Source organism: Anabrus simplex, chromosome 14, assembly GCF_040414725.1.
Source record: "Anabrus simplex isolate iqAnaSimp1 chromosome 14, ASM4041472v1, whole genome shotgun sequence".
NCBI lineage: Eukaryota > Metazoa > Arthropoda > Insecta > Orthoptera > Tettigoniidae > Anabrus > Anabrus simplex.
This window is the reverse complement of record NC_090278.1, coordinates 55,663,759-55,690,201: the sequence shown is the minus strand read 5'-3', so window position 1 is coordinate 55,690,201 and position 26,443 is coordinate 55,663,759. Positions and strand designations below refer to the sequence as shown.

At 39.6% G+C, this 26,443-nt stretch overlaps 1 protein-coding gene across 1 annotated transcript in view; it reads left to right on the top strand.

Moving 5' to 3' along the window:
* Positions 1–26,443, top strand: part of LOC136885586 (ATP-binding cassette subfamily C member 4) — a 174,734-nt gene that overhangs the window by 105,916 nt on the left and 42,375 nt on the right. Inside the window, exons 15-19 of the mRNA XM_068230337.1 lie at positions 8,594–8,673; positions 9,573–9,723; positions 10,744–10,850; positions 12,582–12,702; positions 23,283–23,453. Of these exons, the coding sequence (XP_068086438.1) occupies positions 8,594–8,673; positions 9,573–9,723; positions 10,744–10,850; positions 12,582–12,702; positions 23,283–23,453 (630 nt within the window). The remainder of the gene's footprint in view (positions 1–8,593; positions 8,674–9,572; positions 9,724–10,743; positions 10,851–12,581; positions 12,703–23,282; positions 23,454–26,443) is intronic.

The following is a 26,443-nucleotide window of genomic DNA, read 5'->3' as shown; positions in this document are numbered from 1 at the left end:
TGGTTCAAGACTCATTGAACTATGTCAACAGTGCAACCTTAAAATCATGTCCACATCCCTCAGGAAGCATCCCAAGAAACAAAAAACCTGGAGGTTCCCCATTGAATCCATTGACGAATTTCAGATTGATCACGTAGCTATCTCATATCCACTACAAAAAGAGGAACACAATGTACAAGTGAGAAGAGGAGCAAACATAGACTCTGATCACTATCTGACAAGAGTTAAAGTAAAATTTACTCCAAGAAAATCCAACAACAGAAATTTGACATAAAAGGATTCCTGTTACATATCTAAAAGAAGCATGGAAAAATCAACCAGCGAAAACATGGGAAGAATTCCACTCGAAAATCATACAGAAGGCACGGGAAATGGTACCGTTAAAAAGCAATACAAAACGCCCCTGGTGGAACTCAACATGCAACCCAGCCCTAGAGATAAGAAAACCTGCTTTTCAGAAGAACAACAGTAGAAAATCCGAGAAAACTCAACAAGAATTTTTTAAGACCAGAAAACAAGTATGCAAAAACCATCCAACAAGAAAAAAGAAAGCACATGAAAGAACAACTTCAATTGAAGAAAACTTTAGAAAGCACAATACAAGGGATTTCTACAGAACGTTCACAGAAAAAATCCGAGGATACATTCCACAGAACTTATGCTTCAGGAAACAAGACGAAAAATTGGTGCTTACTAATAAAAAAAAAAAAGCTGCTAAGAACTTGCACGATACTTCTCTGAACTTCTTAACTGCCCCAAATCCACCGAAAGATTTCTTGAAGAAGCATCCAGTTTCACTAACCCAGAATCACCTCCACCAAACCAGGAAGAAATTCAGAGCCACATTAAACGACTAAAGAACAACGGAACTCAGGAAGAAATGGGATTGTTGCAGAATTCCTTAAGAATCTTGGTCCAGATTCACTCAAAGAACTTACAGAAATCATACAGAAAATGTGGAAAAATGAAAAACTCCTCGAACACTGGAAATGTGCCTTGATTCACCCACCTCACAAAAAATGAGACAAAACTGATGTCAGCAGCTATAGGGGAATCTCCCTCCTTGAAGTCGGCTACAAAATTTTCTCTGCAAGCCTATTGGAAAGAATACAAGAACAATTCGAGCATAAGATAGTTGAATATCAAGCTGGGTTCCGTCCTCACAGATCGTGCCCTGAACAGATGTTTAACCTCAAAACCACTCTAAAATTCAGGGCCCTCAGAAACCTTCCCATCATCTGTACCTACGTAGATTTCAAGAAGGCTTATGATTCAATTGATCGTCAATCTCTGTTCAGCATCCTGAAAGAACAGGGACTAGACTCCCAAACGCTAAACTTGACCAAACAGACCCTCACTGACACAAAGTCAAGAGTGAAATTCATAGGAGAAATCTCAGACGAATTCCTGACAAAAACTGGTGTCCGTCAAGGAGATGGATTGTCACCCCTCTTCTTCAAGCTCGTCCTAGATAAGGTGATGAGGGAATAGGAAAGAGAACTGAAAGCACAAAATAGCTAGAACCCAGTAAACATTGGGCCTTTGCGGATGACCTGGCCCTTTTGTCCAGCGATGAAATCACAGTGATAAAGCAAGTTGAAATTCTCCAAGAATGTGCCAGAAAGGTCAGACTTCATATCTCCTTCTAGAAAACTGAATTTTTATGTTCAAAACTAGACATCCATAGTCTCAGTACAAAATACGGACAAACAACAGAGTCCCTTCCTTCAAATACCTTGGCAGAATCCTCAACCAACTGGACAAGAAAAAAATAGCCCAAAACAACCGTGTCCAAAAACTCAGAAGAGCATATGAGAGAACAAGAGAAATCTACAACAGAAAATGTATGTCTCTCCACGTTAAGATTAAACTTTACAATACTGTAATCAAACATGAGGCTTTGTATGCAGGGGAAACTCTTAACACTTCATCAAAAGGGCGAGCTGGAAAATATCTTAAAGAAGAGCAAAAGATCATGAGGAAAATTTTAGGACCAAGACACACGGAAGAAGGGTACCGCCTCCAAACCTGGAAATGCACAGAAAAATTATCTAATATTGTGGCAGACCTACGGAAAAGAAGGCTAAAATTTTATGGAGATGTTTAGAGGTTTCCAGAAACCAGACTAACCCACAAAGTTCTTGAAAGAGTTGATAAACTGAAGAATTTCCCTTGGATACAACAAACAAGAACAGACATGAAGAATGCACAAATTCAACCAGAAGAAATTTTGAATCGAAATATATTATATAGAAAGAAAATTGACAAGTAAGAAGTTACTCCAGAGAATGAAGTACCAAAAAGAGCAGGTACCAAGTGGATGGAAGAAAGGAAGAGGATCTTTAGTCAACAGATGAAAGCATCCTGGATCTTCCACAAACGAAATCACAAATAGAGCTTCATGTGTTCCAAAAGAGACCATTCACACATAATAATAATAATAATAATAAAATTAAGGTTATGCTCTTCTTGTCATAATATGATGTCTTTAAGTTGACTTAGGACCTCAGTATAGTGTAGTTTAGCATAGCATAAATTAGAATGAGGGCGGATTAAATATAAATGGGAATTATTTTTTAAAAATTTATTGCATCAACCAAAAAAATACACATATAGAGATCACTTTTCTACATAGTGTCCTGCCTTCGATACATATTTTGTCCATCGGATTGGTAAGTTTTTGATGTCATCCTGATAGAAAGAAGATGGATGTGTGAGGAGCCAGTTGCGCACAAACTCTTCTACACTTGCATTATCATCGAACTGCTGTCCTCCTAGGTCTTGTTTGAGTGGTCCAAACAAATGGTAGTCGCAGGGCGATAAATCAGGACTGTACGGAGGGTGTTTCAGAGGTCCCCAGTGAATTTCTTTGTATGACTGGTTTGTTATAACTTCCTCTTTCTTCCACTCTTTCCAACACTGGGTCATTCCTTTACCCTTTCCACCCAGGATATCCTTTCTATCTTCTTGGATCTGTGAATGACAGCACATTAGGTTGAAAGAATAAATTGACCTTTTCAATACAGTTTATCAAGTAAATGATAGTACACAAGTCTTGGGATTAGTTTCAGCCACTTAGTGGCCATCTTCAACCAAATAAAAATTAAACAGATTATGTGATAACTAAAACGTATGTTTACCATAAAAAGACAATGTTGTAGGAATAATTGAAAATCCACAGCCTGTTTCCGGTCATTCGACCGGATCAGGAATGGAATGAATGAAGCCCCATCTAGCGGCAGGGATAGGAATCGTGCCAGCTGCCGAAGCCTGTCGCACTCCTCTGGGGCAATGATTAATGAATGACAGATGAAGTGAAATGCTATTGGAGAGTGTTGCTGGAATGAATTAGGGAAAACTGGAGTACCCATAGAAAAACCTGTCCTGCCTTCCACTTTGAACCATGGAACCCAGCGGTGAGAGGCCAGCACGCTGCTGTCTGAGCCACGGAGGCTATTTAGGAATAATTATAGCATTAAAATATACATAATAATAAAAATTAAGTTTATGATCTTCTTGTCATAATATGATGTCTTTAAGTTGACTGAGGCAGAGAAGTAAATCTCTAATGTCTGATGTAGAACAAGCACTGACTTGCTGGAGGAAGCAGGCAATGTAAACAAAGGACATTAGAGATTTACTTCTTTGCCTGAAATCCTATTTTAATGTTATAATTATTCCTACAACATTGTCTTTGTATGGTATACACATGTTTTAATTATCGCATAATCTGTTTAATTTTATTTGGCTGAAGATGGCCACTAAGTGGCTGAAAGTAGTCCCAAGACTTATGCAATATCATTTACTTGATATGTTGTATTGAATTATTTATTCTTATAATTGCATTTCAGTACAGAACAAAAATGAAATTTATAGCTTATAATTAGATTGAAAGCATGAGAGCACACACAACTACAGCTTTCTTCGATAGGTGGCTAAGAGTTACATGTAAGCTTCTGTATGATCTGCACGCCTTGCAGTACGGTTGGCCTATTCGTGTGTATTGGAGAAAATGTGTCGCTAAGACGTCCCAATTCATGGAATTGTTGACACTTCCTCCCCAAGCGCAGCTGTAAATCATGCGCTCCCCTCTCCTGGACTATCACCCTCTTTGGGACAATCTCATCTTGCAGGATATGAAAAGAAAGAAAGGCCTTTAGACCTGGCTTGATTGTGTTGAAATGTCAATTGTCCAAGTTAGCACTGTGCTATTAAATAACACTGTGGTGGAGAATTATTTGAAGGGTTTAAATTGACCTCGTTTTGACAAAGTTTTTATCTCTAGAACTGGCAATGTTAAATCTTGTAGTGGCAGCCATATTTGGCAGCTTTTACTTGTATAAATTAAATACAAAATATCCACAAGATACGAAATAAATCTATGAAGCTTTATATATCTATGTAAAGCTAATACTCCGGTCATGGTGACACAAAATTGCATAAATGTTTTCACTGTTCAAAAAATGTAATTCCTAAATCCAAAATAATAATAAAAATTTGATCATATGTACACAAAACTGGAACATGTAAACAAATTGAGATATACAGATTGTCAATAATGTATCTGTAATGCACTAACAAACGTTTCACTACTCTGAGAGGTATATTCTAGAAAATATTAGGATAAGTTTACAACTTGAGAAAGAACTAGGTGAATATCAAGGAGGTTTCAGACCCTGGAGGAGCTGTCCTGATCAGATCATGAGTCTTGAGTTGATAATGGACTATAACAGGAGAAGAAACAGAGATATGGTGATAACATTTTTAGATTTCAAGAAAGCCTATGATTGCATCCATAGAGAATCTCTGTTTAAAATTTTAAGACACCTTGGACTACACCCTAAATTAATAAACATGATGAAATTGACTCTCACTAACACCAGATCAAAAGTGAAGTGTAGGGGTGAAATATCAGAGTCATTTGAAATTAAAACAGGATTATGGCAAGGAAATGGGTTCTTATCACTATTATTTAATTGTGCAGTCGCTTAAGTGCGGCCAGTATCCAGTATTCGGGAGATAGTAGGTTCGAACCCCACTGTCGGCAGGCCTGAAAATAGTTTTCCGCTTTCACACCAGGCAAATGCTGGGGCTGTACCTTAATTAAGGCCACGGCCGCTTCCTTCCCACTCCTAGACCTTTCCTGTTCCATCGTCGCCATAAGAACTATCTGTGTCGGTGCGACGTAAAGCAACTAGCAAAAAAAAAAAAAAAAAAAAAAAAGAAAGAAATGGTAATGAGGGAATGGTTTAGAAAATGTCCCCCCAAAATAAAGATTGGCCGAAAAATCAAAACAAATTGCCTGGGTTTGGCCGACGATTTAACATTAGTAGTAGTGGACATAAAAGAAGCAAAAACCCAGATATCAGAACTTCAAAACATAAAATTGGCCTCAAAATATCATTTGAAAAAACAGAAATTATCTCCCAAAAACCAACACCACTAAAAGAAGTTACCATAAATGTTAATAAAATCAAAATAGTAACTCAATTTAAATATCTTGGAGAAGTAGTAAAACATAACCTAAATGAATAAATCTCAATCCAAACAAGAGCAAACAGATTAGCTAAAGCACAAAAATTAACATGGAATATCTACAAAAAGAAATGTCTATCAAATTAAATGCAAAAATAAAACACTACAACATAGTTATAAAACCGGAAGCTACATATGCAGCAGAAACACTTTTTCACCTGAATAAACAATCAAAGACTGACAGACTTCAGAAAATTGAAAGGAGGATTGGAAGGACCTGCATCAACAAAAAATACCAGAAAATTGGATAATACCTAACAAAGTTGTGTACAAAATGCTAGAACCTGTTACAGATACTATGCGTAAGAGGAAACTGGGATTCTTTGGACATATCATGAGGATATAGAATTCAAGACTTCTGAAACAACTAGTACAACACAATCTTGTCTCAAAAAGTACCACAACAGGATGTAAATGGATCAGAGAAGTAAGAGAGGATCTGAAGGAAATAGGCCTTACAACAGAAGACAGCACAAATAAGATAAAATTGAATACAAACCTCCGCTTTAACCTTACTGTAAACAAACCAACAACATGCTTATTTTCAATCGAGGGAAGGGCACGAAGATTGGAGCGTCTGAAGAAGTACTGGGAGGACTGCAAAGCCCGAACCATCCCTCCAAGGAGATCTGAATGATGGACTGACTAAAGTGATCCTATGCGGTCATAATACAAGAAGAAGGAGGAGACACTACTGCAATGCCTTGGGTGTCACAGTGCAGAACCGCCAACATAATTCAGCACTAGCCACCACTGCCTGTGAGTCAGGTGTTACAAGCACAAAATTCCTGAAGTTGCCATGGTAAGCTCTCAATGAGCACTCAGTGTGAGTGATAGTCTGTCTCTCTGCACTACAATCGCACACAGAAAACGCTAACTTCCTCCATTTGGTACAGAGACATAGGGAGATGTGATCTGTCAAATGAAGCTTAAGAGAAAGCTGTGAAGATTATCTAGTGTATAAAGCTCTTAACAGTAGAACCTTGATAATTCAAAATCCTGGCTAATTCGAAGAAGCTCTCATTCCCGGAAACATGAGGTACTGTTTTGCGTGTTATTTCAATTGTTTATTTAGAAATCTGGATAATTTGTAATTCAAAGAAAAATGTCGGTCCCATTACCAAAATTCAGACTTTTAATTCAAAACTGCCTTTCTTCTTCCTCTTCTTTTATGACCGCATAGGATCACTTTATTCAGTCCATTGTCCAGGTCTCTTTCAAGGGATTGTTTGGGCTTTGCGGTCCTCCCAGTACTTCTTCGGACGCTCCGATCTATGTGCCCTTTCCTCAGTTGAAAATATGCTTGTTGTTGGTTTGTTTCATGTAACGGTAAAGCGGAGGTTTGCATTCAATTTTATCTTATTTGTTGTGTCTTCTGTTATAAGGCCTATTTCCTTCAGATCCTCTCTTACTTCTCTGATCCATTTACATCCTGTTGTGGTATTTTTTGAGACGAGACTGTGTTGTAGTTTCAGAAGTCTTGAATCCTGCGTCCTCATGATATGTCCAAAGAATCCCAGTCACCTTTTACACAAAGTATCTGTAATGGGTTCTAGCTCTTTGTACATGACTTTGTTAGGTATTATCTGCCACTGTCCATCTTTCTGGTATTTTTTGTTCTTTCAATCCTCCTTTCAGTTTTCTGAAGTCTGGCAGTCTTTGATTGTTTATTTAGGTGAAAATCTGTTTCTGCTGCATATGTAGCTTCCGGTTTAATAACTGTGTTGTAGTGTTTTATTTTTGCATTTATTGATAAGCATTTCTTTTTGTAGATATCCCATGTTAATTTTTATGCTTTGTTTGGATTGAGATTTCTTCAATAGGTTATGTGTTATTACTTCTCCAAGATATTTAAATTGAGTTACTATTTTGATTTTATTACCATTTATGGTAATTTCTTTTAGTTGCGTTGGTTTTTGGGGCATAATTTCTTTTTTTTTTCAAATGATATTTTGAGGCCAATTTTATTTGTACAAGGCATCTAAAAATGCAAACAGTACAGTAATGCAAAAAATAAAGCAGTTGCACAGGGAAGCCAACATAATTTAATCTCCTCTTTGAATCGTGTGTTTTTTTGTTTCGTTCCGTGAAATTATATTTACATTTAAAAAAACAGTATTTTACAGAGTTACTTTAATTCAAAATTTATCCATGTCATGATAGAACGCGCCTTCCGACACGTGCTGGGTAGCTTTCTGCACTTTCACTCACTTCGGTGCATCTACAGTGTGCTTCATGTTTGCTAGGTTTGAGTAAAATAGTAATTCTTTTGTATTCAGCGTTTTAAGGAACACCACAATATCACGTAGCAGGCAGTGTGCGGAGAAGCAGAATCCTCGAACAATGATGATGCCGACAGTTGGCGAAGAGGCGTGGCTCATATAATCAATTCATATGCACCAAAGAGTATAGTCAACACCGATGAAACTGCATTCTTTCTTTTAATGCTGAGCCCAAACGGACTTACGGTTTTAAAGGAGAGAAGTGCCAGGTAGGAAATCGTACGAGGGTAGGGGTCTTGTACTGTGTTGCAATGCACATGGAAGCGAGAGACTTCCTCCCCTCGTCATAGGAAAGTTCGTAAGTCACAATGTTTTAAGGGCGTCGGGCACTTTCTGTGCATGTATAAGGCATCTAAAAATGCAAACAGTACAGTAATGCAAAAAATAAAGCATTTGCACAGGGAAGCCAGCATAATTTAACCTCTTCTTTGAATCATGATTTTCTTTTTGTTTTGTTCTGTGAGGTTATGTTTCCCAGTGATTTATCCAAGTACATTATTTGAATAATGTAAATGGACCTTGTTGGAAACATTTCGGACATAGGTTTTTCCATGGCATTTGAAAAGTTTAAACTGTGGATCAAGATTAATTGTATGCAGTAACGGGTCTTAGAATATTTTGTGACGTGGCAAGGGTTGGCATTTCTGAATTACGAATTGGCAGTTAATTCAAAAATCACAGAATTCAAAGTCCAATTTTTGCATCCCAATGACTTTGAATTAACGAGGTTGTACTGAAATGACATGGCTTCACTAATAAAATGGGTTTTGTTCCAGGACGTATCCTTAACCGATTCTCCAAGGATATTGGTTCCATTGATGAGCTCTTGCCTAAAGCCATGCTGGATGCTACTCAGGTAAGAATAAAACTTGCTGACTTGTTCTTGACACATGCCCATAATTTGTTATTTTTGTTGTTGTTCCTGTGGTTGATATGGAACAGCCATCTTTTTCTGTCAGAGGACTGATCCTGAATGCATAAATATGGAATTGTATTAAAAAAAATCATCATCATCATCATCATTTTCAATTCCCCTTATCTAGCTCCTGCCAGGTCGGTGTGTTAATGGCACTTCTCCACTGTTGTCTCTCTTTCCACACTCCTCTTCAGTGATTGTATTCCATTGCAGTCTTCTTTTTTCTTATACGGTTCTTGACAGAGTCCATCCATCTTGTTCTGGGCCTCCCCTTCACTACCCTTCACCGTACCACTCAACACAAAATCAATCTCTAATTTCTGAATGGAATGCAAAATACAAGCACAAACTGGCTCACTGTGTTATTCAGCAATTTCGCTGCTAAATGGCGAGCAAATCTGAACATTTCTAAGGCTAATGGCTTGTTTCCCGAAGGTGAAGTGTATCCTGTGAAATTCAGGAATTCAAGGCCTTTTCCCATTATCACGCAACTGTTACTCGAGTTGGAAATAATGTTCCTTTCACAAGGGATGACAAATAACATTATAAGGGCTACGAAAAATGTGATTGTACTAAGCGGTAATAACAAAAATTTGTGATGCGGTAAGTGAGGTATTTTTATATAGATTTAATATGTTGAGAATCGGGACTTCGAGTTTACGACATGCTAAGCAGGAAAACATGTTAATGAGGAATGCATTAACGAGGTTTCACTGTATATCCTTTGTGTACGTCCCTATCCTCAATCCTAACTTTGAGAACTTCTGCTTCAAATTTTAAGCTCTGATATTCAGACTTTTATAAAACAGCCGATTAAGTTTAACTCTTTGCCTTTCCAGATTATCATGATGATGGTGGGCTGCCTCGTGCTGGCGCTGGTCGTCAACTACCTCTTTGTACTTCCCGTACTCTTACTGAGTGTGGCATTCTGGTTTCTTCGCCGTGTCTACCTAAAGACTTCCAAGAATATCAAAAGGGTTGAAGGCATCAGTAAGTACTGGAGCAGGCCACAGATGTGCTTTTTAAATAAAAAACAAATTGACAGTAATTATTGTTCCACCTTATCGATACAATATGTTGTGTGCCCGAAGCAAGTTCACAGATTAGTAGCAGTACATGTTTAATTGTATTATAAACATCATCAGCTACAGATATACAATACAATTATTTTTATTCTTCTTCTCATATTCTTCGGCATTGCTCTATTCAGATTAATATCATCCATTCAATCTAGATTGTCTTCATAAGTTGAAGATTCACTGAAATCACTTGTAAAACTAATGTCTGACATCTGAAAATATAGATGTTTTTATATCACCAATGATCTGTGATATTTGTGATTAGTTCCCCCCTGCACTTGTAAGCATAGACTTAACAGATCATTAAAATGTGTCTAGTTTATCTACAATACCTAGACTTACTTACATTGACAGTTCACATCTGTTTTATCTGATTTTCATTAAGGATATGTACTAGATCCAAATTAACTGTTCATGTAGGTTTAAATAGAATGAGCGATTGCTACATTTAATTAAGAATACTGCCATGAAGGAATGTTATTTTGAAGAAAAACACGGATCTGTGCTTTACGAACTACGTGTAACGGGGCTGATGTGCGTGCCTCATTTTGAAATCTGGAAACAATCCCCAAATTCTGTTGACTGTTGTCAAATTGTACGAAACAGAAATCCACGCCTGCAAGAACAGCAGACTAGCAGTCAGAATACCACATTCTCGCTGCACAAACGCTTCAAATACAGCGAAGTACATGTGTGCATGCGCCTGACAGTTTGGTATAGTTTTGTATTGCTGCACGAACAAAGATATTAACGAGTGATTAGAAATTGTGTACCACCACCTCTCCTACCCTGCTGGCAACATTCTTATGGTGAACATTATTTTAGGTTAACAGGACTCAAACTAGCTAACCACGGGGATGGTACTTTAAAGTACTTTAATTTGTGTCTAGATTTGTAAAAGTAATGTATGTGTGTGATATTTCTTTTCTAGCCAAGAGCCCAGTATTCACGCATCTCCATGCCACACTTCAGGGACTCACCACCATCAGAGCTTATGGAGCACAGGGCATCTTACGAGATGAATTTGACAAGCATCAGGTAATTATATTGTGTCAGAACCAAGCATCTACATCATCATAAGTTTATAGTCCTAGTTTCTTGAGTTTGGATGCCATAATTGTAGATACAGTCCCAGCAGAGGTCTTCGGTTGTTTGAAGGGGAGTGAAAGATGTGTTTAGTACTCATGTTGCATGATATGGCATATAAAATACCATATTTCTCCGAGTCCAAGACAATTCCCCCCCCCCCCCCCCCTCAGAATTTCATGTGAAAAATCATGAGTTGTCTTGCATTCGTGACCTAACAGTAATGAACACCACCGATAGTTACCACGGTAACCACGCTGCTTCCCTTCATCCCCCGCGTGCGCATAAAACATGACCTTCAACGTCTGCGTACAACGTTAGCCACTACAGTCAATTGTACATTGCCTCTGTGTAATGTCACTGGTTCTCGGAAAATAGAGAAGACGGAATGACATTCTGCTAGCCTCTACAAAAACGTTTCTCAAATTCGCAGAATGGCATCAAAACATTAAGCCTATTTGCTTGAGCTAATTGCAATGTCGACCATAATATCATATCTTCCCAGCCCCAGCTGCACAAAAAATGTGGGTGTCTACTTACCTGAACCAGTATTCAACCACGGCCAATTGTATGTTGCACCATCTCAGGCAAGATCGTTTGAAAATGTTAAGATCCAGATACGGCCGAATGGTCGAAGCACAGAGAATGTTCTATGGAAAGAAGTGTTATAAAGTAATTTACGAATTTTACAAAGATAAAATTAAGTGTATCCTCCTAATTCAATACATCATATAATTCCATCATTAGAGGGAGTGTCCGACTTGTTGGCTGATTGGTCAGCTTACTGGCATTCGGTTCAGAGGGTCTCGGGTTCGATTCCCGACCGGGTCGGGGATTTTAACCTTAATTGGTTAATTCCAATGGCCCGGAGGCTGGGTGTTTGTGCTGTCCCCAACATCCCTGCAACTCACACAGCACTCACAACACTATCCTCCACCACAATAACACGCAGTTACCTACACCTGGCAGATGCCGCCCACCCTCATCGGAGGGTCTGCCTCACAAGGGCTGCACTCGGCTAGAAATAGCCACATGAAATTATTATTAGATGGAGTAATCAAATTCAAAGATATTTCGACTCATTTGAGCCATCTTCAGTGAAAAAGGGGGAGTTGAAGTTATTTACATAATACAAGCTAAAAATGTACCAAAAAACATAATGAAGGAACAAATGAAAAAACAAAAGGGAGACTTGACGGAAATACAAACATCACAGTATACAATATTTACATCATCATATGGAGCTATAAACTACTCGCTGTGATGAAATTCAGTGAAAACAGGGGTTATTACAAAACGTAATTGAATCTAAAAACTGTGTTAACCTAAGAAGAAAAGAAATGAAAACAAATGATACAGATGGAAACGAACAATAAGTGCACATAGCGAGGTTGCGGAGATAGGTGGCCACTATCTCAGTAAAGTAAAACAGTTTAAGTACCTTGGTTCTTTGATCAACGCTAAGTGTGACACTATTTCAGATGTCTGGCCGAGAACTAAACCAAGGGCCCTTTGGGACAAAGGTCAGCACACTACCATTTAGCAATGAAGCCGGACTCCTAATCTGATATTATATTACATTACCTTTATTTTATACAGAACAACCATTCACTAACATAATGAACTTTTAACAGACTCAGATTTACCTCTTGAATATACAAATCCATTTCTGTTTCTCTACAGGATCTCCACTCTTCAGCTTGGTACATGTTCATAACAACAGCTACAGCATTTGGCTTCGCTCTAGATATCCTGTCCCTGGTTTACATCGCATGTGTCACTTTCAGCTTTCTTCTGTTTGAAGGTACGTAATAAATCAATGTTATTTGACATTACCATCATCATATCATCTTATTCAGTTACTTTTGTTGTTATCTTAGATTTCCAAAACTCGGGTAATGTTGTTATCTCGTATAACGCTCACTTCTGTATTCACCACAGAGGTTATTATCTCGGTATACAAAAACTAAGTTTTTGTTTCAATATGAATTTCAACCTTAAATTTTTCATACTAACACACAGGAAACAAATGACTATGTGCTGCTGCCACTATCGCGATGTAAACAAGTTTTGATTTCAATTCCATCCCCCCCCCATGGCAGAACAGCCTCAAAAGGCCATGGCCTACCAAACGACCGCTGCTCAGCGCGAAGGCCTGCAGATTATGATGTGGTGTGTGGTCAGCACAATGGATCCTCTCGGCCGTTATTCTTGGCTTTCTAGACTGGTTTGATTTCATTTGGTGTTTCCAAATAATTTATCATAAATTATAACCGCTATTGACCAGAAACAAAGAAGTAGCCTCATATAACTTGACAATAAATTGTTACTGAATTTGGCGGCAGAAAGCATTAACATTATCGAGAATAAGAAAACAATTCTATACATTTGTACAGTATATTTCACTCAAAATATAATGCAGTATGCCTTAATTCTTCATTAGAAAGTAATTCAGTTGTATATTGTACAACATATAATCAAGAATTCATCTTAGGCCTATCTATCTGTTGGGAATTCCAGGTTAAGTTCGATCAGTGTCAAAGCTTTAGATAATCTAAAATGTGCTTCAAAATCAGTGTTATCGTTGTCCTCGAAGTATGTCGCATGTTCTTTTATCCGCCTATGACATTTATTAATTGCATTATCTTGATCATGTTCCTCGTCACTGTGATTTTCTCTTTCAATTAGATACTCCACCCGTCTGTGAGCTCTTATCTTTGAAGGTTATTATCTCAGATTTCACATTTTACTGGCCAACCAATATCTGGTAAAATTTTAGATCCAAATAATATCAGTTATTCGAGATAATGTTGTTGGTGAGTATAAACTTAACTGTTATCTCGGTTTACGTAGCTTTAAACCAAGATAAAAGTTTTTACTCACGTTGGTGAATACGGGCCTCAGATGCAAACAATTTGGGACAAATACGCTTCCTCACCATTTTATTCTACACTTAAGAAAATGGAAATTGCAACACCATGAAGGCATTGGTCATTTGTGTTGATTTTCAAGATATGGAACGATGCCATGTAGGTATGTAAATGATCAAAGTTTCAGACCCATTGGATTGTTGCTACAGGTCTCCCCACGTGATTGGTCGCGGAGGAATCAACTCCAGTATACGGACTCTGGTGTAGCGTAGTTGCAGTCTGTGCAGTGAAGTGCTCCCCGTCAAACATGCCTCGACGACAGAGAAGAGCACGCTATCAACAACTGTCGCCGTTTGAGAGGGTTTGGATAATTGGGCTGTGTGAGGCTGGATTATCGCTAAGGGCTGTCGCTGCACGTGTTGGCCGACAGGCATCTACAGTTCAATGTGTATGGCAGCAGTGGTCAAATGAAGGTACCCACACTCGTAGACCTGGCACAGGCCCAGCGCAACGGACAACTGTGAGAGAGGATCGCCGCATCATTGGATGGCCCAGATGGAACCCCATGCAACAGCAGCGCAAATTCGAGCAGCTGTGGCACCCCAAGTTATACAACAAACAGTTGGTAATCGCCTGCGTGCAGCTGGCATACGAGCCCGTGTCCCTATAGAAGGTGTTCCATTGATCCACAAGTGACGTGTAAGGCTGGCCTGGTGTCGAGAAAGATCGACGTGGGTCGACGAATGGCATAGGGTCGTCTTTAGTGATGAATCGTGCTTCTGTCTTGCCCGCAGTGATTGCCGGAATCGTGTGTGCCGACGTACCAGGGAGAGGGACCGCCCCGATCTTATTGTCGAGAGGCACACAGGGCCAATACCAAGCATTATGGTCTGGGGAGCTATTGGCTTTAATGTGAAATCACAATTAGTGCTTGTTGAGGGCATTATGACTGCTCGACAGTACGTTGATAGGGTACTCAATCCAGTGGTTGTCCCTATGATGGCGAACATTGCTAACGGGATGTTTCAGCAGAACAATGCCCGGGTTCACACTGCACGCATCTCCAGAGAAGCTCTCCATGACATCACAACCTTAGAATGGCCTGCCAGATCCCCGGACCTCAGTCCTATTGAGCGTGTGTGGGACATGATGGGTCGACAACTGGCCAACCGTCCTCAGCCACCCACAACTCTGGAACAACTGACCCATGCAGTGCAGCAAGCGTGGGCCACAATTCCTCAGGAAGCAATCCAGGGCCTTATTGACTCCATGCCTCGACGAATTCATCAATGTATTGCAGCTCGTGGTGGGCACATCCTGTATTGATTGTTGTCCAAACTTGCGGTCAGAGGGACCTGAAAGTGTAATCATCGAATCACAACCGAACACTCGTCCTGCATGTTCAGTTGCAGCAATGTAGCACCACTCCTTCTGGGTGTTGCAATTTCCATTTTCTTCAGTGTATTTTTCCACTGCTCCTCATCCACCGTCATGTTTCGGTGAGAATCTGTCGTCTTGTTGGCTTCTTAACTTTTAATGTTTTTCTGAATTGGATTCCACTGCTTAACCCTAGAAATGTGGACCGTCTCCAGGGTATGCTGTTTCATGAAGTGAGATCGTGTCTCTGAGAGACAGTCTCCGAATTCAAACTTAGGTTTATTGTAAATCGCCAGATGGTAGTAATGTTAAGTCATGCAGGTTCCGGATAGTTTTGTCTTTAGTTTCAAAAGCCTTTGAGAAAGAAATGATGTCGCAAGAAATTAAATTCATTATTTCAAGTTCCGTATTGACTATAGCAGTGTTATTCAAAGTGTGGTACACGTACAACTAAGGGTACACAGAGTCATCTCAAGGGGTATGCAAAATATTATTGTAGCTTCTAACCATTTTCATTGAGTAGTTCAGAAAAGAATTGAGGTAGCTCATTTTCACATACCTGCCAACCCTTCCGATTTACCTGGAAACTTTCAGTTTTTTTAACTTGTCTTCCTATTTTCGTATTTATTTTTACTTCTTCCTATTTTTGACCAATATAACCTCTAATACAGTCAATACTCTTGCCCTAGGATAAATTATTGTATGCTTGTGTAATTTACGCAACCTCATTTTCAAGCGTACTTATTTGATGCTTTATTTTGCGAGTGTATCGTCCGTCGCCTTCGTGTATCGTGTCTCCCACTCACTGCAGCATCCTGGCAGCTCGGGACGGCAATCTTCCTACAAACAGGAGGGACTAGCGCGCGCTAGAAAACCCGTTAATCGGGACGAAAGAATGAGTTTCTTATTGTGTGGTTCGTGCGCTGTTAACATCGTTTCTGTGCATAGTTTTGTTGGATTTGTCGGCCACATGCTTTTTCTTGCGGTTCTATGCTTTTCCCTCTGTTTAAGTCATATGTTAATATTGTATGAGACATATTGATTTGTTTTGTTTGTGGTAGTTTCGTGTATTTAAGTGCATTTGTGTTCATTACTAGTTCATAATTTTAATGAGTTGAGTTTATTTCAGAGAGCTGTGTCTGTGACAGTTTCTGGTATTTTATCTTCACATTATGGCCACAAAACATAACAAACGCTATCCCCAAGTGTTCAGAGATATCTGTAAAATTGAATTTCCGTTCATGTTACAGTCTAATAAAGGAAACTATTGTACATTTTGTTCAGTGTTTGTTACATTTTCTTGTAACTATTTTTATGTTTTCTTAGTTTAATATTTTAATTTTTGATGGCCAATTCGCCTTGTAACTGTAGATGTGGTTGCCTTTTATGTTGTCCTTTTCTCATCAAGACCCCGGCGCAGTATACACGATGAAATCCAAGAATTTAAAAAATCTTATTTTTGATTCATAAAAGTTGGCAGGTATGTTTTCAGTAAAAATCTTCTTTTGATTTAGTGTTTTTTTCTATCACTATAGAGAAACTCCTTTCTGAATTGTGCATTCTAAAGTATGTGTCAGGTATGAACCAAAAAATGCTTACTTATGCTGCATTGCTCTTTTCAAAATTTTTTGTTGTAAAGCCCACTCATTCACTTCAAGTCTTGTTCAGTAGAAGTGTACATAGTACAATGGTAATTCTTATATGAAGATCGATCAAATATAAACAGGATTTTTGTTCCTGAACATCAACAATTGGTAGCACTGGCCCCGCGCTTCTGCTATGCTTAGGCGGGACCGTTAGGAGAGGGGAGAGTGTGCTGTTAGATATTTCCCGCCATTTCATCTCTAACGCTAACATTGTCGGAGCAACAGGTACAGCCCTCCACTGCGCAACGCATAATTATAAAATTTCTGGCTCGTGAAGGAGTTGCAGCAGCGGAAATTTGCCAAAGATTGACTGCACAGTTTGGCAATCAAACATTGTGAAGGATGCGTATGTTTGCCTGGCATAAAAAGTTCGAGGAAGGGTGAGAACGTGTGGAAAATCAGCAACATGATCGCCGTCCTCGGATCAGCATTACAGACAAAAGCATTCATGCGGTTAAAGACATTATTGGTGATAATCAACGGGCGATGAAAGACGCACAATCAATGCTGATTACTACTGCGAGCTGTTGAGCAAGGCGAAGGTTGCATATCGCTGCAGAAGATGAGACCGACCGATTCGACAGGTCATCCTCCTCCACGACAATCCAAGCTACAGGAAATGCACTGGACTACACATAATCATCCTCCTGACAGCTCGGACTTATCGCACTGAGATTTCCATTTGTTCGGACCACTTAAAGAAGCTCTAGGAGGGCAACGATTTGAAGATGACGAGAGTGTGGAAGACTTCATGTGCAACTGGCTGGTGACACGACCCTGTTCTTTTTACAATGAGGGCATCAGAAAGCTGCCCATATGCTGCGACAGATACTTTTCCAAAGCAGGAAACTATGTGGAAAAATAAATTGTAATTGATTTGTGTTTTGCAATAAATGAATTTAAATAAAAAATAAAATCCTGTTTATATTTGATCCCCTGTAGTAATTATTCTCATGTGCGTGTTTATTGTTGCTAGGCTATGAAAACTTCGTAATTCCACTCAACGAGAAAATCACGTTTCTCCATTAGTTTTGTGAAGGCATGCCACGTTGCCTGAGAAGGGAACAGAAGACTCCATTGGTCGAATAATTGGGCTATCATTAAGCACTGAGAATGAAAATGCCAGGAACAGTCCTCCGCACATTGCTCACCGTTCCGTTTTGAGCTTCTTCTGTAAACTTTTCTGCGAAGGAGTTACAAGTTTTCCTTTGTCCAGCAACGATATTATAAATAATACATTATTGTTGTTATTGGATGAAAGGATGGTGTAGCGGCTATAGCTGCTTGCCTCTCATCCTGGCGACTGTGATCTGATTCCTGGTTTTGCTGGTTTTCTGTTGAAAATTCTGTGGTATGAGGAAGGGCATGCAACTTTACATCTGCAGCTGCAGCTCTTTCATGCCTCAGTGCATGGAGGGACCCTGAGCAAGTGAGATAAGCTGCGGAAGATGGTGCTGATGTTGATGATTACAGTTAATATTATTTGGCATCCAGCAACAATTATTTGTTATTTCTGGTATTATCACAATGTACTCATACGTCGGGGGTACGAAGGTAAACCAGTTGGATTTTGGGGGTATGCCAGTCAAAAAGTTTGAATACCACTGGACTATAGTGTCTATACCTTTAATGTAAACAAACGACTATTGTAGGCTATTATTTGGACGCAGAAGTGGAAGTACTTTCATTGTTGACATTTAGGTTGCATTGAGCAAAACAACAACCAACTTTTTTTCTTTCTGTAATTAAAAGAAGTAATTGGCCAACTTTGTTTTCTGTAATTAACAGAAATAATTGAAAACTAGCTGTTGAGTAATGAGAAAGAATCATGTAGGCATCATGTTTTTGACACAAATTATGTGTGAAAATATTCTTTTTTTTAGTGCAAAAAGTTGGTAAATTTTTATTAAAGAAATTCAAAAAAAAACCTTTTCATCATTAATTCAAAATAATAACAGTGACTTTCTTATTTCTATAAAAATTGTGTAGATCAGTGAAAATGAACATCCACTGCCTGTTTCCAGTCATTCAACCGGGTCAGGAATGGAATGAATGAAGCCCCCATCTAGCGGCAAGGATAGGAATTGTGTCGGCTGCCAAAGCCTGTCGCACTCCTTTGGGGCAGTGATAAATGACTGACAGATGAAATAAAATGTTAATGGTCCTGCGGGACTAAATTCCGGTACCTCGGCGTCTCCAAAAACCGTAAAAGAGTAGTTAGTGGGACGTAAAACAAATATCATTATTGTTATTAAATGTTAATGGATAGTGTTGCTGGGAATGAAAGGTGACAGGGAAAACCGGAGTACCGGGAGAAAAACCTGCCTTGCCTCCGCTTTGTCCAGCATATATCTCACATGGAGTGACCAGGATTTGAACCGCGGTATCCAGCAGTGAGAGGCCGGTGCGCTGCCACCTGAGCCACGGAGACTGTTGTAGATCAGTCATTTAGCTTTATATGCATGTATGCTAAGTAGAACCTGGATTTCCATGCACTATCAATTGATAGAACATGCACAATAAACTGGAAAATATGCACTATCAAAATTCAGTTCAACATTGTTATATTTTCACTTCCTTTTGAAACATTGTATAACAACTAATTTCTCCACATTTTCTTCATTGAAGTTCATTCGTTTATCTGACAGAACATTCCTCAACTCAGAAAATGATCTTTCTGCGTCACAAGAAGTGACAGGTTCATACTCAAATGAAGACGTTTAAAATGAAGTATACCTGAAGTCATCTCTTTTCAAAAATTAACTGAGAAATTCCTTTCCTCAATCCATTTAGACACAAGGTCTCTTGATAGACTTTTAACAGAAGGCATGACACCAACACTTCACAGCACAGTCGAACACTAAATTACAGTTTGAAGTGCGTAAGCGTGCTGCTTTCTAACTCCCTTCTTTTCTCAATTATTCTGGCCTCAGACATGTGACCAGTGAGACTTCGGAGTTCGGGTAGGAAATTCCAGGAAAACAAAATGGGATTCAGTGCAAAACCAAGGTTCGTAAGCTGCTATCTCAGTAAAGTGGCGTCACAGTAGTGTAATTCAAGTTTTGATTTCTTCGTCTAACATAGACCAAAAAAAAAAAGAAATAGCATTTAGTAATGCAAAATTTAAGGTTCAGTTTTTACTGGGACACCTTATTTCTAAGGATTAGAGCGGTCCACAGGGGTCTTCCTGCTTATGTCAATGTTTACTCAAGCACCAGACAAGAAAGTGCTTGGTTAACTGGATTATAGGACCTCTGTGCATCTAACTTTGCTTGTCAAGTAGTATACCAGGAATACATTTTCTTTCTCTCTCAATAATATACAAATAATGTGGATGTATGGTCCCAAATTCTGCAAACCCATGTTGAAAAAGGCACTATCATGCAAATTAACATAATATATGTCTAAGCCTGAAGAAAAGATATATGATCCAATATAAATATGTAATTATTTGCTATTAAATCCAGAATTTTCAAAATATGCATTATGCATGAATTTTCTCCCAAAAAGGTCAAAACATGCAAACATGCATGGAAAAAGTACGACTGTTTGGAATTGATTAGTCATAAAACAAATATTTACAAAGTTTCAAAAGTGTAACCAGCTTATTTAGGAACATGCATTTGCATGGAAATCCGGGCTCTAATGATAAGATTAAGTTATGATTACAGTGTGATTTCAGACACTGTTTTCTTCTATTTTGTGGAAATTGCTGCAGCATTCGACAGATAAACCTGAAGTAATTCTAAGGTTAATGGTCGCACCCTTAAAGTTAAAAAAAAAAAGAAAATGGCCACTTAGTTTCCAACAAACATTATCTTAGTAATATCTAAAATCTTAAAGCCGGATACTGTAGTTTACAGTGGGTATGCTATAGAATTAGTAAATGGAGCTTAATGGCTCGAGACTCATTTGTGTTGATTACACAATACTTGTTCTGTGAAGGATGATGATTATTTCACCGGGCGAGTTGGCCGTGCGCGTAGAGGCACGCGGCTGTGAGCTTGCATCCGGGAGATCGTGGGTTCGAATCCCACTGTCGGCAGCCCTGAAGATGATTTTCCGTGGTTTCCCATTTTCACACCAGGCAAATGCTGGGGCTGTACCGTAATTAAGGCCACGGCCGCTTCATTCCAACTCCTAGGCCTTTCCTATCCCATCGTCGCCATAAGACCTATCTGTGTCGGTGCGACGTAAAGCCTGTAGCAAAAAAAAAAATATTATTTCCACAGCATATGTAGCTTTAGACAAGGAAGGTCAACTATTTATTGACCTCATACTCACAGCGAGGCAGCTACAAGAGCAGCACTATTGAGTATGGGGAGGATTTGGTGATGGCCTCCATGGACATAGAGAAAGCATATGAGAGTGTCTGTAGAAACAAGATCGGTGAGAGCAAAAGCAGTAAATGAGCAGATAGTGACAAGGGTGAAAAATATGTATGATGGAAGCAAAAGCTGTGTTAAATTTGGAACCTAAAGATTTGGCCACTGTTTATGGTGGTGATGGATGATATAATACAGAAGGGACAGCACAGACCATTGGGGAGAGACGAATGAAAGCATTGCAGATGATCTACTGCTGGGCTGAGTGGCTCAGACGGTTAAGGTGCTGGCCTTCTGACCCCAACTTGGCTGGTTCGAACCTGGCTCAGTCCGGTGGAATTTGAAGGTGTTCAAATACGTCAGTCTTGTGTCGGTAGTTTCACTGGCACGTTAAAGAACTCCTGTGGGAATAAATTCTGGCACCTTGGCATCTCCAAAAACCATAAAAGTAGTTAGTGAGACGTAAAGCTAATAACATTATTATTAGATGATCTACTAAAATGGGGAAACAGTGAGAGTGAAGCGCAGGAACAGCTGAATGTATGGGAGGAAGTTGTGCCATCTTATGGAATGAAGATCTCAGCACAAAAGAGTGAAATGCTGGTAACAACACAAAACAAGAACCAGCTATTCAATTGGCAAGTGTTGTTTACTGCATTATAATACAAAAGCTGACCTGAGGTCACAACACCTACTAGTTCTACAGCACGGCAATATCTTACTCTTGTATAGTCTCATAATTTGTGAAGAAACATTATTTGGTACATAACAAGTTTTAACTACTAAGTGTGCATTTTAAGGACAGCAATAACTGTGATACATCTTTTAATTATTTGGAAGTGTATTATTTTAGTTTTCAAGATTATGCGTGTATCTAGCTGATGATGGCCCAATCAAAGGGCTGAAACTAGTCGTACCGGGCAAGTTGGCCATGCATTTAGGGGCATGTAACTGTGAGCTTGCATCTGGAAGATAGTGGCTTTGAATCCCATTGTCGGCAACCCTGAAAATGGTTTTCCATGGTTTCCCCATTTTCAACACCATGCAAATGCTAGGGTTGTACCTTAATTAAAGCCACGGCTGCTTCCTTCCCGTTCTGAGGCCTTTCCTATCCTATCGTCACCATAAGAATTATCTGTATTGGTGCAACATGAAGCAAAATAGTTTTATTTTTTAAACTAGCCCTAGTGTTTCAATATAAGATATACGAAACAGCAAGGATAGTCTCGGGATGCCTAAAACCAACGCCAGCACAGAAACTGTACCCGATTGTTGGAATAGCCCCACCCAACATCCGGAGGGCCACTGCTGCAGACGCCGAGAAATAAAGCAGGAGAATGACCATCGACATCCGCTCCATAGCCACCAAGCTGCAAAGTTTTGCCTGAGGTCACGCAAGAGCTTCCTTACTAGGACACTGCCGCTGAGACAACTCGTCTTAAGAGATGGAGGAGCTCACTGCCCACAGACATGTCACCAAAAGAAGAACTAGCTCCTGGTGCCGACCTGCCTTACCTTGTATGGAGGTCCCTCAACTGCAAGACCAACCTGAAGAAATGAGGGATCCTTTCAGCAAACGCAGACACCTCGTGTTAATGTGCTGCTGAACAAGATCCAAGCCACCTACTTATCTGTCCCCTCCTCGGCAACCCGTGCACATCACAAGATGTTTTTAGAGGAAACAACAAGGCCATCACAGCTGCAGTTTTTTGGAAATGCTGATCAGACACAGAAACGAATGATTATAAGATATAATTGAACTTCAAATTATTGTATTGATCAGGTGGAACATCCCCTCCTCTGAATTATTAATTGAAATAAACTTGACAGCCGCAGTATCGGCTGTTTTGATATTTTAATGTACCCACATAAGTGAAACCATACTTCTTCTGAGAAGAGAATGAGATTGTGATCAATTTCTGTTTTGTGCACTTTATTCAAAATTCATTTACTGAATCTAATCATACACACAGGATCACCCGGTTTAAGGCCTATCTGTACAGTACACGGTCTTGCAGTCTACTCTCCTTCGTACACAGCCATTGGTTTAGTCACACCGAGGCACCTCTGCAGTTCCAAGATAATTGGATGACGCAGTATGATCATAGTCATATGATTCTTCTCAAATTATAATGTTTTTAGCATCCTTTGTTTCAACCATTCCAGGTTCTCTTGGTGGTGAAGTGGGACTGGCCATCACTCAGTCTATGGCTCTTACTGGCATGATCCAGTGGGGGATGAGGCAGTCAGCAGAGATAGCCAACCAGATGATGGCTGTCGAGAGGATCCTCGAATATGCTGCTCTTGAAGCTGAGCCTAATTTGGAATCCCCACCTGGTGAGTACCTTAAAAAATGTTAACCTTGCATGTGTTAAGATTATTATTTACTTATGTACTAGTGCAGGCTAACAAGGCCATTGGCAGTAGCCTTTACCAGGCTATTAGGTTGTGGTCAAAACGAGATTGGGTACACAAAGTGTAGAAGTGGTGCAAGCAGTGTACAGCAACTATGTCAGCAGCGTGCAGACCAAAGAGGATAAAATAGGATAGAGATGAAACGCAATAATAAATTTTGATGCCAATCCAGATGGCACTTGATATTTTCTGTCCACAATCAAAAGAGTTAAATACATCAGCGTAACAACTACTCTTCATAAGTCCTTGTCAAGACCAAAATGACACAGGCTGGTAGGGTGCCCATACTTTCGTAACAGTGAGAGGGTTAGGTGATGGTGCCAGTGCAGTTCAGGTCATGTAGCTCTGAACTGGTATTTGGTCACAGGGGCTCCGGGTACGATTCCCGGCAGAGTCGGGAATTTTAACCATAATTGGTTCATTCCGCTGGCATGCGGCTGGGTCTGTGTGTCGTCATCATTTCATCCTCATCACGACATGCATGTCGCCTAAGGGCGTCAAATCAAAAGATCTGCATCTGGTGAGCCGAACTTGTCCTCGGACACTTCTGGCACTAAAATCCATACGCCATTTCATTTTTTTCCGTTTGTTTCTTTATTCTTTGATAGTCTTCCAGACCGAAAATGGCACCTAATCTTGGCACGACCATTAAAGAGAGTTCAGGTTACCATGTTCTGACAACATTCTTTTGTTTTCTGTCTATCGATAATTTCAAGCAATATTTAAAATTCCTTGACAGTGTTTATGTGTGACTTGATAAAGCATGTCATCAAAGTGTAAGAAGAGTGGTGTGTAAGAGGATGAATGATTCCAGATACTGGCAAAAATGAGTGCAATTGGACTAGACAAAAGAGTGACTGAATGCGTGGCTATATTTCTAGAAAACAGATCTCAGAGAATTTGAGTAGGTGAAGCTTTATCTGACCCTGTAATAATTAAGAGGGGAACTACTCAAGGCAGTATTATTGGACCTTTATGTTTCCTTATGAATATAAATGATGCGAGTAAAAGAATGGAATCAGATATAAGGCTTTTTGCGGATGATGATTTTCTGTATAGAGTAATAAATAAGTTACAAGATTGTGAGCAACTGCAAAATGACCTCAATAATGTTGTGAGATGGATGGTAGGCAGTAGTTTGATGGTAAATAGGGTTAAAAGTCAGGTTGTGACTTTCACAAATAGGAAAAGTCCTCTCAGTTTTAATTGCTGCGTTAATGGGGTGAAAGTACCTTTTGGGGATTATTTTAAGTACCTAGGTGTTAATACAAGGAAAGATCTTTATTGGGGTAATCACATAAATAGGATTGTAAATTAAGGGTACAGATCCTTTGCACATGGTTATGAGGGTATTTGGGGGTTGTAGTAAAGATGTAAAGGAGAAAGCATTATAAGTCTCTGGTAAGACCCCAGCTAGAGTATGGTTCTTATCTAAGAGGGACTTCACTGGTGTACCAGTTTTCAGTAGTAATGTTCCTGTTGGTACCTTCAATATAAAAAATCAGACTGTGAACAATATCACTTGGCTTGTTGGAAACAAAATATGGACCTTCCTCTTGCTTACCACAATACAATTCTAAGTTGTTGGTAAAAAATGTTTTAGAATCACACATTAGAAACATTTTTATCCCACACTGTGTGGGTTTATTTGGGATGAATTGCAAAAAACTGCATTGTCCACAGAACAATTTGAATTTTTTTATCAGTTGTGATGTAGACACCAACACTGTAACTATTCTGACAGTTCACTACAAAAGCATCCAAAAAAGGACAGATGGCCGCCAATTTATCATGTTTTCTTCTGTCTCCTCTTTTTTCTAGATTGTCGAATCGCAGAGCACGGAGCAAGAATAGAAAATGTTTATAGCTCATACAAGCTCTCAGTATGTGCATTCCAGTTCCATCTGAATTCCATAGCTCAATAACATTTGTGTGGTATCATTTCTTAGTGCCTATTAGGTACAGGCATCCAAGTATCACCATTATTTCAGCTCTGGAAGTTTCCTTTGCATCTCATTCCGTAGAGTAATCTGCCTCTTGTCAGCTTACCCCCTGTGGGTGGAGGACAAGAATACACTCACAGTATCCCCTGCCTGTCATAAGAGGTGACTAAAAGGGGCGACCAAGGGATGACTACACTAGAACCATGAGACTACTTGTGATTAATACGTGCGGAACACCATGGGTTGATGTTACTTGCAACTAGTACCACCTTGTGGAACAAACCATGGGTGTACGTTACCTAGGAGCAGTACCATTATGTGAGGAACACTACGGATCTGGGCGTTGCTTGTGATAAGTGTCATCGTGTGTATTCTACCGAGGCGGGGTGCTCGGTTATAAGAGACTAGCATCTAGCGAGAGTATGTGCCGAGCGCTGCACTCAAATACAACTGTGTGAGCAATACCATGAGTATGCATGGCCTGTGATTACTTCCACCAAGTGATGAACACCGTGGGAATACCAGCGCCCATGATTAGTCCCACTGTGTGAGGAATACCATGAGTTTGTGTTACTTGCAAGTGGTGCCATTATGTGTGACATACCATGTGTCTACATTACCTGTGATTAGTACCACCATGAGAGAAACGCTATGAATCTGTGATACCTATGCTTAGTACTACTGTAGGAGGAACACCATGGTTCTGCTTTACCAGTGATTAGTGCCATTATGAGGGCCCGGTGACATGAATTTTGGACCCCTTCCAACAATACATATCATCCCAGTAATTAAGACGTTGTGAATTGGATCCACTGCTTGTTTTTGTTACATCAGCATTCGTTTTAGATTGCAGTCACTGGATACATTTTGAAGTCTTAATTTGGATTTCATTGCACCTCGTGCCATCAGGGGCCAATGACCTAGCTGTTAGGCCCCTTTAACTCTTTCCCTTGGGTTGCGTAGTAGAGC